We start from the raw sequence: 16663 nt of genomic DNA on the forward strand, positions 1-16663 counted from the left end.
TATAAAGTATATACTATATATATGTATATAAATAATCATCGCGACAAACTGAGAATTATTTACGTATATTTGTTCGTCTGTTTGTACGCCAACTAGTTCCTGTTTTTTTTTTCTGAAATTTTGTAGATGTCCTTTTCTCTTCAACAAACTGCTCATTTGTCGAAACCGCCAATATTGTATCACTATAGTATATTGCTGTTATACAACTAACCGATCAAACTTAAGTCCCTGTATAGCAAACTTTTTCATTAGACGAGATATCGGCACGAAATTTGTCATAGATTATTGACCAAAGCAACGCTAGAACCTTCGGACAAATTTGTCTCTTCACGTTGAAAAAGGGAAGGATATTAACGGGTTTTTCAATAGGAACGCTACAAACAGGGCCATAATTTTCACAGCTCTTTTGACATTTGTCTTCAGTAATCTTTGCCATTTCATCATAGAAATATATACGATCCAAACACGAGTCGAAATTATTAAATTTTACTACCGAAACTCGGATTCAGTGGCCTCAAATTAAAGAGCGCTACGTCAGATTTATGAGCGTCTAGTGGAAAAATTTGAATCCACAGGCACAGTACAAAATGTTCCCGTGCCATGTGTCCCCATTGCATGCCGGAAAAATTTCGGTTTTGTGCGGTTTATGGGCCGGTGGCGTCATTGGACTGTACTTCTTCCGTGATGATCAAGACCGACACGTTACTGTGAATGGGAATCGCTATCGTTGAATGATAATCAAATATTTTTGGCCCAAATTGGATGATGTGGACTTGTACAATATGCGAATATCACAGTTGATTTATTGAAAACCAAGTTTGATGAACGCCGTTAGACTATTTCCTGTGAGGCTATGACCAGTCTATGGGCAATGCCGACAAGTCAGCGACGATTGATGAACTTCGTACGAATATCGAACGTGAAATTGCTGCAGTATCGCCCGATTTATGCTTGAAAGCCGTGGAAAATTGGGTTCAGCGTGCATTTGTTTTATTTAAAAAAACTGATTGAAAACCCCCTTACGAGAGTAGTGTATCTGTGGAAGATAGCTGAGTTGATCAGGGAATAATTTAGCAATATTTATATTTCTTAAAACCATAATGAACAATTTTGTACCTCTGAATTGTGCGCTGATTGCTTTTTTTTTTGGTCGACTTTAATTGTCCTTGTGGGTATGTGGGTAATTGCAAGAGAATAACATGATTTCACCACTTTAAGCACAATCAAGCGCTCAAGCTCTTCTTCTTCCGATTCGGCATGCAGGAACATGAATTTAATTCTTTTGCAAACTATCATAGTATTTTAACCAGGAAATGCACTCACCAAAGGGACACATTTACACATGCCTCTGTACATGTACATATAGACTTGCCACACATACACACATAAATATAAATTGGTGCTAAGGCAGTTTGTGTGTGCGTTTGCCTTATCTCGTTTGTCTGCATTAACATAACAATTGCAACGAGCCAGCGGCACCAGCAGCTGCACCAATAAAAGCAACAACAACAGCAACAATTCTCATGTCCCCCATAGACATGTGGCAGAAACGAGCGAACAAGCTGCCAAGTAGCAATGCAGCAAATTGCATTGGCAACGCGCGTGAACAAACTGACATGTTGTTGTCCAATTGGCTGACCAGCACTCAAATGGACGGACAGTTGGACAGAGCAACAGACAGGTTGTTTAATCTACATACATACATATATAAGCGTACGAATGTGTGTCTTTGTATGTATATCGCAATCTGTATGAGAGTAGTCGCTTAACGGTCACAATAACGCATGAAATGCACAATAAGCTTGCGTTCGAACAATAAAAACAACAATAGCAGAAATATATATGCATATACATTTATACATATACATGGCTGTATTGGCACACCGTGTCTTCAGCGCCACAAACCCGCAATTCCCTTTTTGGCCGCTTTTTATAGCTGACCCACATGGGCGTGGCACGCACATTAACCACAGTCGGCCTTCTATATATCACACACTGTCGCCTCTGTATATATGCTTTTTGGTATATTGGCTTATATATATGTATGTATATAGCTCATTCATGCCACATATGCCTATCCAAGGCTCGTGCCATTCAGTGTCACTGATAACGTTGCTCGGCGACACAGATTGTAAAATGTAAATTGGCAGGATTTCGTTTAAATTTTATTGCCGAAACTGCCGCCACATAGTTATAGTAAACATACGATGGCAAAATATACGGGGGTAGCTCGATAAGTCGATACGTTTCACAAAGTTTTCGATAAACTCTAACTTACATACGGTTTTAGGCTCGTTTTCAACTTTCTAACACCTTAAAATATACTAGTTTAAGACTGATCCCTCGCCAAAAGAAACATAAAACCTAACAATAAGTTATCTTCGGCTACACCGAAGCTCAAATGCCCTTCACAGGTTTATTTCTTATACTAAAACGTATAAAAAGTTCTTTGTCATGATCGGTGGTGTTTGCATGGCAACTATATTCCATTGTTACCAATTGTTAGAGAAGAACATGTTCGGAGATTGATTCAATAACTTGTAAAAAGTAAATTAGCTAGACTATGTAAAATGTTTAGTGAAAAGACTTGTGAAATAAAACAGTTTTCCATACACGAAATTGATTTGCATCGATTAATTTGTATTGGAGCTACATCCTTTAGTGGCCCGATATCTTCGGTTGCGGAAAATAAGCAGATTCTTGTCGAGAAAAAGACTTGTTCGAAATTTCGGACCGATATCTCAAAAACTGAAGAATTATTTTCGAAATTCGTGACGAAAGTGCCCGTAGTGTCAAGAATATTGCTGCCACTAGCGCATCAATTGAGAAAGACCCATGTCAGTCACTCACACTTCGTTCTCAAGCGTTGGGCATCACTGTACCGTCGTTGTGGTGAATTTTGCGAAAAAATCTTGGCCTACCTCTTTACAAGATCAAACTGATGCAAGAACTGAAGCCGCTTGACCACTAGAATCGTCGTATGTTCGTGAATTGGACTGAACAACAACTTGAAAATGATCCGGACGTCCATTGAAGAATCATCTTCAGCGATGAGGCGCGTTTCTGGCTGAATGGCTTCGTCACTAAACACAATATATGTTATTGATTAGACAGAAATCCACACGTACTTTATGAGACTATATTACGGTTTGGTGCGGTCGAGTTATTGTGAATGGAAATCGCTACCGCTCAATGATAACTGAATATTTTTGGCCCGAATTGAATGATAAGAACTTGGACAATACGTAGTTCCAACAGGACGTCGCCACAAGCCGAACTGCGAATATCACAATCGATTTATTAAAAACCAAGTTTGGTGAACGTGTTATCTCAAGAAATGACCTAGTCAATTGGTCGCCTCGGTAGTGCGATTTGAAGATTATTTCCTGTGGAGCTACATCAAGCCAATAGTCTATGCCAACAAGTCAATGGTTGATTTATGCTTGAAAACCGTCGACTTCTGGCCATGCAAAAGAAATCGAGTTCCACACATACTAATGGCATCGAATGTGCTTTCACAGGATATAGGAATTTCGTTGATATGCCAAGCCATATTTGTTTTATTACTTTTGTAGCGCTCTTATTGAAAACCTTTTTGAAATACCTCATACTACATATCCATTCCGTATACCCAGCTTTACAGACGTGGTTGACTCAGTTGAAAATGGAATTTTCGTTTTCGAAGATGTACAAGTAGAACAGATTCTTATCTCTGATGCCCAAGAATAGTGATTATTTTTAATATCCTCAGCGCCCTGCGTCGGCCATATCAAAAGACAGACTGATGATGCATGTCCAGAATCACATAAGTACGTATGCATCGAATGACTGAAACTCCCCATCCGATATTATAGATTAAAGTATTAAGAATATATGTCGCAAGTGTTCATTCCACATTTCCAATTTCTCTTGTTTTTTTCACTAATACCGGCCGTGTTCCGCATAAGCAGTATTCAATCGTATAAACTGTTATTTTTCATTGCGCAACAACCTTCAGAAGCCCTTCCAATTGGCAGTAATTTGATAAGTCGCCGTTGAACCGGGTTCGCTGTAATAAGAACGAAATTCACCATCTAGAGGAAAACTCAAAACCGATGAGAGTTCGGTGCAATATAACTTCACTTGAACCGAAATTAGTTAGGATGCACTTGGAAACAGTATCACGTTGTTCGTTAGAACGTTAGTTCTTGATGCACCCAGCTTTCAGCATACCGACCAATTCAACAATATTCAGAGGTATTCAAAAATCAAACCTGCAAATATTGAAGCGCTTTTGGGATTGTCAAGGGTCTTTGTACAAAATTTGCTGCAATTCGGTGACCCAAGGCTTCAATGATTCTTCTTTGCGCTAATTTTCTATAACCGCCATATTTGAAAATGCTATACACGAACTTTCCAGAAAAACTACAGGATGAAGTCCGTTGTTCTTAGTACTTTTATATCTGGCGTTTTATTGCGCCGCCGTTCTATCGAAATTGAAACTAGCAACCTATGCTTGCCGTGAGTGTTTGCGAGTTTTACAAAGATAAAAATCTTATTGAATCAAGCAGCTCGGAAGTAAACCTTGAAAAATGATGTGGGCTGCAATACTTCCTCTTGTTGTAATTAAAGCAGTAGAAGAAATTTAAGAAGAAAATTTGATATTTTTGAGTATATACTCTCCACAGCTTCGGGAGACTCACATTTTAATACACGGAAAAATAGATCGAAAAGTTATGGCGAAAATTGGAAATGGATGATGAACGCGTACCTTTGTACTCCTAGTCGTATCGAAAAAAATGAAAAACACGATATCGTCCGTCGATCGCTTTTGTTTTTCTTTGGTGTGGTATACAGCGTGGGGTTCTTATTTTATTTTTGTTTTCTCGGAGGAGTACAAGTAATCGTCATTTTTCCGGACGATATTCACGATTCGTATTGAACTCCGTCGTCGTTGCTTGTATTCGGCCCACGGGACTGCCGTTAGGCATTACATCGTGGGGCCAAGCTTAGCCATGCGACTCTTCAATCACGCATTTTTGCTCTAATTGCGGTTAAACCTTCTTTAGCTCTTGGTGTCCTAATGTGTGGTTGTATTTGTGTGCGTAGAGGGGGTATAACATTCATTAAACCATTGAAGATGCCGCCGTTGACATTTCTTGATCGAAAAAATCCCATTTCGTTTCGGTTGTGTAAACCTCTTTGGCGTGCCGACGTTAGCAGCTTTTCTAAGCAATCACCAAAATTTAGTTATCTACACAACGTCGCTGTCATCACATTCTGAGTGCCAGAACCAGGGTAAAAACGTACATATGTGTCTAAAAGTTGACTTTTCACAACTTTGATAATGATTGATTTATAATGCTCATTCTGATTAATTTGTCAAAGGAATATACATTTCGTTTCCTGAAAGACCATTTATGCTTTAAATTCACCGTTCACTTTGACGAACATCTTAGAATATTAAAAGTCATCATCAGTTAGTGTAACCTTAAAGTTACGAAGCTACAAACAGTAGATTATTTAATAATCTTTAAACACAGAGTTCTCAGCGTTCCCCATGTGCTGCCATTTTTTATTCGATTACACACGATTAATAAACGTCGTCGCTCATTCAAACTCGGCTGCAAGTTTTATGATGATCCAACTGCCAAACTTTTGTTTTTCGATCCCTTAACTTTCTTAGTCTTTGGTATGATCGTCTGAGATCTGTAGTGTTTAGTTCAGCTTATTTTATTTCTATGAACCTTTGCAGCAGGTAGACTATGAGCTTAGAACTACCCGCAATTCAGAGTTTGTGCGATCGTGCTTAGTGAATTTCAGTAAATCATTCTATAAAATATGGAAACTATAAATTTTGAAAGGATTTTCCTTGGACTTCATTAGTAACTTAACTGTTTTGATGAAATATTAAAATTCTCCAAACGCCGTAAGCCCAAATTTCTTAAGTATACTGTATATTTGACAGTTGTCTGTAAACAGCTGATCTTTGCCAGCAACAGGGTTGCATTTGCGCCTATTAAAAGGGACGCATCGAACTGCGCTCGTACTGTAAACATAAAAACACTGAGTAAACACACACATACCAATGCACATGTCGGAGATAACGTTTTAACGGCGACTATAACTCGTATCCGCCGCGTCCTTCCGGCCTCGTACAGGACACGAACGAACGCACGCTTCACATATGCATCATTAATTTCACAGCATACTCCTCGTACACTCGGGCTCGGATTTTATTGCTCCAGCAAACATTCAAATATAGGCTCACAGCCCTATATACATATATACACAGATATCGGTATTCATTTACTTACACAATCAGACGCACTTTTGTTTATGTGCTCAGTTACGCACACAAACACACACACTCTCATCGGGAAGCAGCCAATTTCGTGGTAACATTGTTGTTCGTATGAATTTACGAGAATTTACGACCATAGTCAAAAACTTGGCTGCCACAAATGGCCAACGGTTTTATATTACCTCTTGCCATTGTTGTTCAGCTTATTTTCATTTATTTGTTGTCGTTGCCGTTGACGTTGCAGCTTTTGTTGTTGCATTTTATGTGTTATTGCGCCTGCAGGTCATTTAAGTAGTCACAAATGGTCTATTTTGCGGTGGTTTATTGTAGATTCTTCACATTGATAAGCGAGGCGGCGGTTGGTGGAGGGCAGGGGGCTCGCTTTTTCGTATGACCAAGCAGCCTGTGGTCAGTTATGGCACAATGTTTCACTATTTTTAAGAGCGCCAAATGTGGTCTTAAAAAGTTAATTTTAGTGGAAATTGTTGCTTTAAAGAGCACTAAAAAAGTCGTAAGCGAAGTACTGTTAATGGCAACTTCTGAAAGAGTTAATTTTAAGTAGAAAGAAGAAAACAATTTATTTTATAATCAGCACAAACATTGGCTACAAATTGGCCTTTAGAACCCTTACTTATGAAACAAATAATAAAACATTGGCATATCCACTAATTCTGTCACACAGAAGAGCTGGTACGACAAGGAGTCCAAGACACATTTACAGACAAAAAAGAAAGAGGCAAAAATGCGTGAGTACGAAGAGCTTCACTAGCTGGTCAACAGGGGTAATGTTCGAAAATTCTATGAAAAGATGCGGTGACTAAAAGAAGGTTTCAAGACCGGAGCATACTCTTGTAGAACCCCCAAAGGTGATCTAGTGACTGATGTCCAGAGCATACTTAAATTATGGAGGAAACACTTCTCCAGCCTGCTGACTGGCAGTGAAAACATAACTCCAGGAGATGGTGAACCCTATTCCCCAATCAATGACGATGGAGCAGGCATGAAGAAGTTCGAATAGCAATTACCAGTCCGAAGGCCGCGGAGGCCGATGGATTGCCGTCTACGCTATTCAAATACGGCGGCGAAGAACTGATAAGGAGCATGCTTTAGCTTCTTTGCAAAATATGGTCGGCATGCCCATTGATTGTTATTTAAGTGTGCTCTGCCCAATCCAAAAAAAGGGAGACACCACAATCTGCGCCAACTACCGTACATAGAACAAGTATAACCGTGGAAAAAGATAACACCGTCAACAAACTTATTGGACCTTATCAGTGTGGCTTTAGGCCTGGAAATTCAATACTGACCAGATATTCACTGTGCGTCAAATCTTGGAAAAGACCTGTGAAAAGATACTCGACACACACCTCCACTTCATCGATTTCAAAGCTGCTTTTGACAGCATGATGAGGATCTGCTTTTATGGCGTGATGTCTGAATTTGGTATCCCCGCAAAACTAATACAGCTATGTAAACTGACGTTGAGCAATACCAAAAGCTCCGCAAGGATCGGGAAGGACCTCTCCGATCCACTCGATACCAAACGAAGTTTCAGACAAGGCGACTCGCTATCGTGTGACTTCTTCAATCTACAATCTTAATCTTGGAGAAAGTAATTCGAAATGCAGAACTAAACAGAGAAGGTACCGTCTTCAATATGAGTTACAGCTGATGAATTGATATCATTGGCCTCAACAAGCGCGTCTTAAGTTCTGCTTTCTTCAGAATGGATAAGAAAGTGAAGCAAATGAGTTGGAAGTGAATGCGAGAAAGTCGAAATATCTTCTGTTATCAAGCGCACAGTGGTCGCACTCGCGACTAGGCTCCTACGTCACAGTTGAGAGTAATAACTCCAAAGTCGTAGATAACTGCATATATCTCTGAACCAGTATCAACAGCAACAACAATGTCAGCCTCGAAATCCACCGCAGAATAAAATAACTCTTGCCAGAAGTAAAGTCCTCTTTACGAAGAAACACCAAATTCTCTAAGTTACTCCTCATCAGATGAGTCGACGTTACGAGTTTTCGAGGGACAGATTCTGCGGAAGATTTATGAGCCTTTAAAATGACCGGTACGAGATATATGGCGACATAGACATAGTTCAACGAATTAAAACGGATACGCTGGCTAGGTAATGTCGTGCGAATGGACGAAAACACCCCAGCTGAGAAAGTATTCGGGGCAAGCATAGAAAGAGGAAGACGTCCAATCCGTTGGAAATACCAGGTGGAGAAGGACCTGGCTTCGCTTGGTGTAAGAGATGTATACGCCAATCTCTAATCCTTACCCATTTCGAAAAGCCAGGTTCGAGCAAAAATTCCGACCTATGAAGCCAATTTCGTACCTACAGTGCATTTCTGCAAAAAAAAAAGCTTAACGCCGTTCCAATAGCAAACATTAGTCATAAATTTATCAGATGTCTAAGTTATATATTCACTTGAAACCACTCCAAAGAAGATACTATATATGCGGCAATGTGGTAATCGAAGAAATTTAGCCTAATTACTTAATATATAACAGTGATAATGATCAATACATACACATAAGTTTATGTACATAAGCACATACATATACACATGCAACTAACCAATGCTGGTGCTTAGTGGTGCCACTTGAATTCAATTAGTGACTCGATACTCGTCTTGCAATTTATTTGTATTATTGCTTAGACAATGACTAACAGACACACACATATGTATGTATATATATAAGTAATAATATTATCGAGATGCCAATTTATGCCATCAATTAGAATCGCACGCGCTTATCTTTACTGCAGCATTCGTTTATATTAATGTATGTAATTATTCCAATTAATCTCCTCTTGCTTACATCGCCTGGCAATATTATACTGAAAGCTTATGCCTTTATTTTTCTCTTTTTCTTTGCATGTGCTTCGTATTAATCTGTGGTGCGTGCAGCCTGCCGATATGAGAAGGGTTCCTGGTCTGAGTGTGCCACCGGTCAAATGACACGCGCTGACAAATTAAAGGCGACCAGCGATCCATCGTGCGAAGCAACACGTGTCATCAAGAAGAATTGCAAACCCGGCAAGTCCAAGGATAAGAGCGCCAAGGAGCAGCGTAAGAATAAGGATAAAGGTGAGTGTGGCTCAACATGATTGATGAGTAATATACACTACATATATACATATAAATGATAGCGATAGGCCTTTGAAGCATTCTTCTTGTAAATGAAGTCGGTTTTTGAAACCTTCAAGTGCTATATTCTTGGTATGAGACCGCGGTTTGAGCTTAAAAATGTGATCTTAATATTTTTTTTCTGGCTTCAATAATAATAATAATTTAATGGTGTCACTAATTTATAGAATCTATATAAAACCTTAGTCTTCTGGTGAATAGGAGCAAGACAAAGTTCTAGGGGGCCACACATAAAGATTCCTAGCGTCTTGGATAGGCCATGTCGTACGCATAGAAGACGATACTCTAGCGGAAAGCTGCTTCGATTCGCGATCCATGAGGACAACGAAAGCAATGGCGGCGACGCATTCAATGGAAGGATAGTACATGAGGACCTGCCTGCACGTGGGATGCATAACTGGCGTGACCCAGCAAAAGATAGAGGCAACTAGCGAAGTTTTGTATTCTCGGGCTTACGGACTTACAGTTGTAGTGGCAAAAAAGAAAAGAAGAAGATATAGTCCTAATGGCCAAGAACAAGTAATTTTTTTTTTCATTGTTTCCTTTCATTCCGTACACTCTTTTAAATGAACTCCTGCCATTTGCCAAACTTGTAGCAAAAGTACTCTACCATCAAATTCTATCAACTTTAAGCATGCGTTTTAACTTAACTAATAATAGGTTGTCAAAGAAGTCTTTTTTATTGAATTTTTTATTGAAATTGAAATGAATTTTTGATGACTCATGCCCAGCTCTTGACCGATGCTACGGCTGCTACTATGCCGGTCTCTTTCAACCAATTCAGCGATTTTATCGCAATTTTCGATGACAGGCCTACCGGAGCGTGTCGCATCTTCGACCACCTCTACACCAGAACAAAAACGTTGAAACCATCGTTGTGCGGTGGAAATGGAAACTGTATCGGGTTCATAAACTGCACAAATTTTATTGGCGGGTTGAGATGCATTTTTGCCTTTATCGTAGTAGTACTATAAAATATGCCGTATTTTCTCTTTATTTTGCTCCATGTTTGTATAGCATGACCCGATGCGACGAATAAAACTAGAACTATGCGTTTTCAGCGAAAATACCGCAAGACTTTTTTGACAACCTATTATGTAGATATGTAGACAAGTTTTTTTCAAATTTTCCCACATTGAGATCAGATGATCTCCCAGGACCACTGTAATGAACTAATTAACAATAATACAATCAAAAACCGAACTGCAGATATTTTTATTAACTTTCCTAATCGCTACTTTGGTCAATATTTACTCTAACAAACGAACGATTAATACAAAAATAAATAGATTTGTCGAAATTAGAGAATGCTTCCAAAGATTCCCGCTTTTATTTGATTTATCTAAAGGCCTCACAGAGGTAAAAAGGTAGAGGTAAAGTTATTCACCTGCTGCACATAATGTTATAATTTAACACCTTGGCTTGCCAAAGCGAAAGACTCGAATGAGAGCTCCAGTGGTACTCCAAGGTTTTTCTGACACACTAACCTCAAAACCGTATTACCTCATAAGCACCGACTACTTTAGATCTGCTTTTGCTTTTGCAACATGCTGCTACAGAGTATAATAGTTTTGTTCACCTAACGGTTGTGTATATCACTTAAAACTGAGCGATATTGATATAAGGCTAAGATATCTTGATGGCACTTGGTACTCACCTTCCCTGGCCAAAAATTAAAGCGTAATCGGAACGCTGCCACGCCCACAAAGCGCCATTAAAGAAAAAACCAATAAAGTGCCATAACTAAGCACCAACTTAAGATATCAGCATGTAATTTAGCTCAGAGGATCGCAGTAGCAAAAGGCACTTATGGGCTAAAATTTTTGAAAAAGGAGGCCTCTAATAAGTTTGATATACATATCGCCCTGACCATTAAAGCCACAATAGCCAAATTCACTTAGAACAATTCCTCTAAGAACTCTAACCAACAGTGTAAAAGTGGATAAACTCGGAAGATAACCGCACCCCTATAACGGGACGGTTAAAAACTGCTTGGAGCGCGATAAATCAATAACTTAATATGCCACAGACCCAAGATGGTTTAAAGGATGTAAAAATTGGACGATTGGAGTGGCACTGCTCACTCTTAGGTAAAATTTCATACCTAATTTCAATGTGAAAAAGGGCGAAATCGGATCGCGAAAATGCCCTCTTCCAATATAACATAATTTTAAATTTCAACTGACTCTTTTCTTTCCAGTGTAGAAATCAATAAGCAATTATTATACCGGAATAGAACGTATCGTGAATAATCCCTCTAGAATATTCCACCTTATGACCAAAAAATTTCCTAATCCAGCAAAACGGTTCAAGCCCTTAAGTACTGAATATTTGGACCCCAGTATCTAAGCTGACTTTTGACCGTAAATATCACTCAATGAATGGGATATACAATTGAAATTCAGAGAGAAACGTGTTTTTCTGATAGCAGATTATCTTTGCGCCCGGATATAATTTGATGAAAACTTGACCGAGCCCCCATATAACAAACATTTAACACCCATGTTACCTTACTCCATATGAATGGTAATGGTATGTTAGGTACCTTAATGAATCTCAGGGAACATTTTAATACTTTGTGGCATGTTAATAACATGTGGTATTGGCAAAAATAGATTAAATTATTATTATAAATATATATATATATATATATTTAAAGTTCCACAACTCGGACTCTTGAATTGGCAATAGAAATCAAATTTCAACAACCACTTTCCTTCCATACCTCGGAGTCATTCTAAATCGAAGTTTTATTGTGGTGATTCGAGTTAGGGAAGTTCAACTTTATATATAATTGTTTGGATTCCGATCCACTGGTTGATGATTTGCTCCTTATGATATTTCCCTGCCTTTGTTTCTTGCAAGTTACAAGAATATAAAATGTTCGGTTGCACTCGAACTTAGCATTTCTTACTTGTTAAGTTGTATCGTTGACCTTACGTTCACAAAAAACCCATAAGTTCTACAGAGGCAGTGCCAGACAGAACTATGGACACACAATGTTCTAATTTACTAAGTGAAATCCTTTGAGATGTTCTAACCTAACTACAATTCATTTCTCACACTTACTTCCATTAATGTCACAAAGGAGAATATAATAACCCATTACTCATATGAGAATACAAATAGTTATATACTTAACATATACCCATAACCTCTTAAATCAGTCTGTCAGCCAACAAAGAGCAACAGGCAATATCTCTCTAACGAGCTTCTGCGCTATCGGTTCAATATGTGTTAGTGCTCCGCTTTCGATTCGCTCAAATTAATTGCCAATTTAAATTAACTAATTCCATGCAATGCTGACCATAAGCAGCGATGTAAATTATTATCCTTTGACCGCAAAGCAAGTGTCCTTTGCAATTCTCTTAGGGATATGTCTGCTTAAACATTAATAAACATATTGGTTGGTAAATGCAAGTGGATAGCCGGTGGAGTTTACAGTGGCTGAGTAGCTTTCTAATAAAAAGTCAATGAAAAAGCATATGCAGGAGAAATATGGTTCATACAGAGCTCGTGATGAAACCCCGATTACTTAAAGTCATAATATGTCCCTCATATTCAGTCCCTAATATTTGTATTGTAAGGTTATGTTGTAGAAAATACATCGAGGAAATACCTAAAGCACCGCCGTTTTCTATGAGTCCTTCTCAAGGACAGATAAATTTCATAGTTTTACCGATAGGACCGGAACCAAGCTTGACAAATCCACACACATAAATGATCTTCAAAAATCCGGGAAAATTGAACGAAAATTAAACTTGTGCACATGCAAACGGAAGAAGTATGGCTTCGGATAAATATATCTACCAAAAAAGTACAAACTTTCTCTGGTTCAAAGCAGTCTTCAGTCTTTGAAGACTTCCAATCTTATAGTTTGATTGAGATTAGGGAAAGGCATCATTTACCATAGTACCACATCGCAGTCAGAGCTCATTTTCTAGTAAACCAAGCTTTGAAATTCCACAGAGATTCCTTCAAAGTCACTCTTGATTCTCAGATCTACATTACTTAGCAAAACTTTAGGTGAAGAGCAGTTTGTATGACAAACTTAATGATCAATTGGTTCAAGAACGACCGTTCCGCAAAGTGAGTGCTAAATTTAAGATCGACAACTCGAAAACGGAGGGGCTATTTTGCGTACAGAGACAGACGGAAGAACTTGGCTGAATATATACTCAACTCGTGACCCTGAACATCTATTGTATTGTATTCTTTATAGGGTCTCGACTTTTCCTACTGGATGGTACTAGCTTTATGGCACATTTTATATACTCCATTCAGGGCATAAAAATAGCATTTTATTTTCAAAGTTTTATGGTATTTCTTTCTTCTATCCCTCAAAGTAAAAACTAATATAAAGTCATTTCAGCGTTGAACTTGTTTATGAAAAGCCAGACAGTAAAATTCAGTGAGCGAAACCCCCACGGCGCTTTTATTTGTATTCTCTTTATCAAACATTGTCTAGCCAAAGGTACACCCAACTGAGCTTCGATTACACTTTGTCATATTTTATTCTTGTCTTTTTTTTATTATTTTCCCACACCTCCCACAATATGACAGGAGTTCCCTGGGAGCGTTCCTGTTTATGATACTTTGTACAAAGAAAAAGCGAGAAATGAGTTTACAAATTAATTGAACGCTGTCTATCTGCGTTATTTCCACGAACAATTTTGCATTATTAAGTAACAGCGGGCAAGTTTGCGCTGTCCTTTAACGCTTTGCGCCGTTATGCAAGGTTCGTCTGAATCCCTGTCGCGTTTTCCCTAATCAACATGAACTTCGGGTTATTATTGCTTTTATGGCGGTGCCTGCTGTTGGCATTCCTTTTTTTTATCAACACGCTCACACCAGGAATTAATCAACTCAATTTGAGCGCCGCTCTGCCATTTGCCCTTTCTCAAATATTTGGTCCGTTTTAGCCAGCGTATTTGGTAAATAAACATCTGAAACATGAATTTCATAAGGGAGTGAGCATGTACAGCAATCGTCGTGAAGTTATTTTTGACTTTCGCTTTCCGCGTCTAGGTGTGGCTGGCAGCAAAGTGCTAACATGCGAGCCCTTGTTGACGTGCAGCAAATTCCTTAATATTTCAAAAGGGAGTTAGTTTCGGAAAAATACTTACGAGTTCAGTTTAAAAAGTGTGTTTAGAGTTTAGAATTGTGATCGCAAGGGGTTGGAGGTCTTTTGTTGGCCTCATTATTATTCGTTTACTGGAGCAATTCCGACTCAGTATTTTAGAGTTACTTTATGCCATTGAATTTAAAGCCACATTTGCACTATGGCTCGTGAGATGACTCACTTGTGTACGAACCTCAAAATATTCTTGGAAAATAACGAAACAACTGTCAAAGGATCTTGAAAGGATGTGAAAGATTTCTCAGCTTAAAGAAAAATGTATATAAGACTGACCTGATTAGAGTCTTGAGATAGTTTTAGGATTTGTACCACCTGGCAAGGCATTGACTTCATACCCAAAACATTAACGAAAATTCTCAGATCCTCTTCTATCCATCTAATGCCAATGCGACGATTTTGAATTACGGTTTCTTTAATTTTATCGAGGAGGATGGACGACTTAGCTATAACCACGTAAGCTGTGTCTGCGCCAAATAAGAAAACTAATGAACCACACACATGAGACAAGTTTTCAATGAATTCACGACCCTCACTGAAAGCATTGTTTCATTCATGTTCTTGTGTTTGTGTTAAGGTAGAGTCCCCAAAACACTTCTGTAAGATTTTCTATTAGGTTGTACCAATTTATTAACATCTTAAAGTATCATACATTGAAGTGGGCTAGTCCGGATCAAATTTGATCTCATGATAAAAGGTCTAAGACTAGTTCCAATAATTGTCAACCCTAAGCTTTGTAGCATTAATAAACAATTCTGACCTTAATACCGACAAATAAGAGGAATATTTCTACGACAGTGTGATCTAAGTAACCAGAATGAATCTAGATTTATATTCGACCAAGAATTGTCAACTGTCATTCATCGAAATTACTTCAGTAATGTTTTCTGACGCTACAACAACAACAATGAATGCTTCCATAATGTATGAAGTGGCTACTGTTTCTGACATTTGCTCGCCAATTCCAACGAGGTTTCTTTCACTTATCAAAGCTTGAGGAAAGAGTGACTTATGGGATACATATATTCGAGTTTTCTAAAGAGCGTAACTATTACTACCAGGATAAACTATAGATCGAAGTGTTAGTTTCCAGTCTCTGGACATATAGACAATATAATAATAAATGTAATCTTATTGCCTTAACTCGGAAAAATTGATTTCAAATTTCCATATTTTCTCGAAATCATTTTGCGCAAATCAAAGTTGAAATTTGAGATATCCAGAGCAATTGGCTCACAGGAAAAATTTCTGTTTTATGTTTTCTTCAATACTCTTTTGAAATTAAATACAATTTTCTCATGCTTTCTCGTCTTTCTCTCTCTCATTGCAGGTGTACGCAAAGCACGCGCCTAATTCTCCAACAACACACTAACAACCCAGCGAACTGTTTCAATTTGAATTCAGAAACAAAAGCAAAAACAACAACTGATTTCGTTGAAACATTATGCAAAACACATATAAAAACGCATGCAACAACGCCACAAACACAAACAACAACAAAAACCAAAATGAATGCACAAAAGCGCAGAAAGAAGAAGAAGAGAGCAGTTCATTTTTAGAATCAAACAGCAACAAAATCACTACTAACTGACAGATTTCATACAAAGAATCACAACAACAACAACACAACCAACTGACAGACTATATACAAAGCACAACAACAACAACAAAAACTGAACTAATTGACAGATTTCATACAAAGAGCCACTACAACAACTACATATACAACAAAACCAAGAAGTAAAACGAATAATAGATAACAGTAAAAGCGATAAACCAAGAGATGAAAAGAAAAGCAAAAAATAGCAAGTAAAATTAAATTTAATTAAATCAGACTTAAAAAGTTATATAAAATTAATCAACAAATACAACAAATACATAGCTACAGCAAAAATGACATTACAAAAACAATTAACAAAAGTGTGAACCCATAAAATCAAGAAAAAAAAACAACAAAACACAAAAATTATTTATAGAGATCTCAAAATTTGATTACAACAAAACAAAATAGTACATACTGAAAAAACAACAGGGCATTAATAAGTTTAAAAAGTAAATTAAATTAAAAGACAGACTTAT

At 38.0% G+C, this 16663-nt stretch overlaps 1 protein-coding gene across 3 annotated transcripts in view; it reads left to right on the forward strand.

Moving 5' to 3' along the window:
* The window catches only part of LOC120778679, a 79510-nt gene that overhangs the window by 57309 nt on the left and 5538 nt on the right, over window positions 1-16663 (forward strand). For 2 of the 3 annotated variants that reach the window (XM_040110613.1, XM_040110615.1), the window contains exons 5-6: window positions 9208-9387; window positions 15915-16387. In XM_040110613.1, coding sequence (XP_039966547.1) covers window positions 9208-9387; window positions 15915-15937 — 203 coding nt within the window. In that variant the 3' untranslated portion in view covers window positions 15938-16387. Of the gene's footprint in view, window positions 1-9207; window positions 9388-15914; window positions 16388-16663 lie in introns of those variants that run through there. The other variant, XM_040110614.1, reaches the window with a different exon arrangement.

This window comes from Bactrocera tryoni, chromosome 5 (assembly GCF_016617805.1).
Source record: "Bactrocera tryoni isolate S06 chromosome 5, CSIRO_BtryS06_freeze2, whole genome shotgun sequence".
NCBI classification, from domain to species: Eukaryota; Metazoa; Arthropoda; class Insecta; order Diptera; family Tephritidae; genus Bactrocera; species Bactrocera tryoni.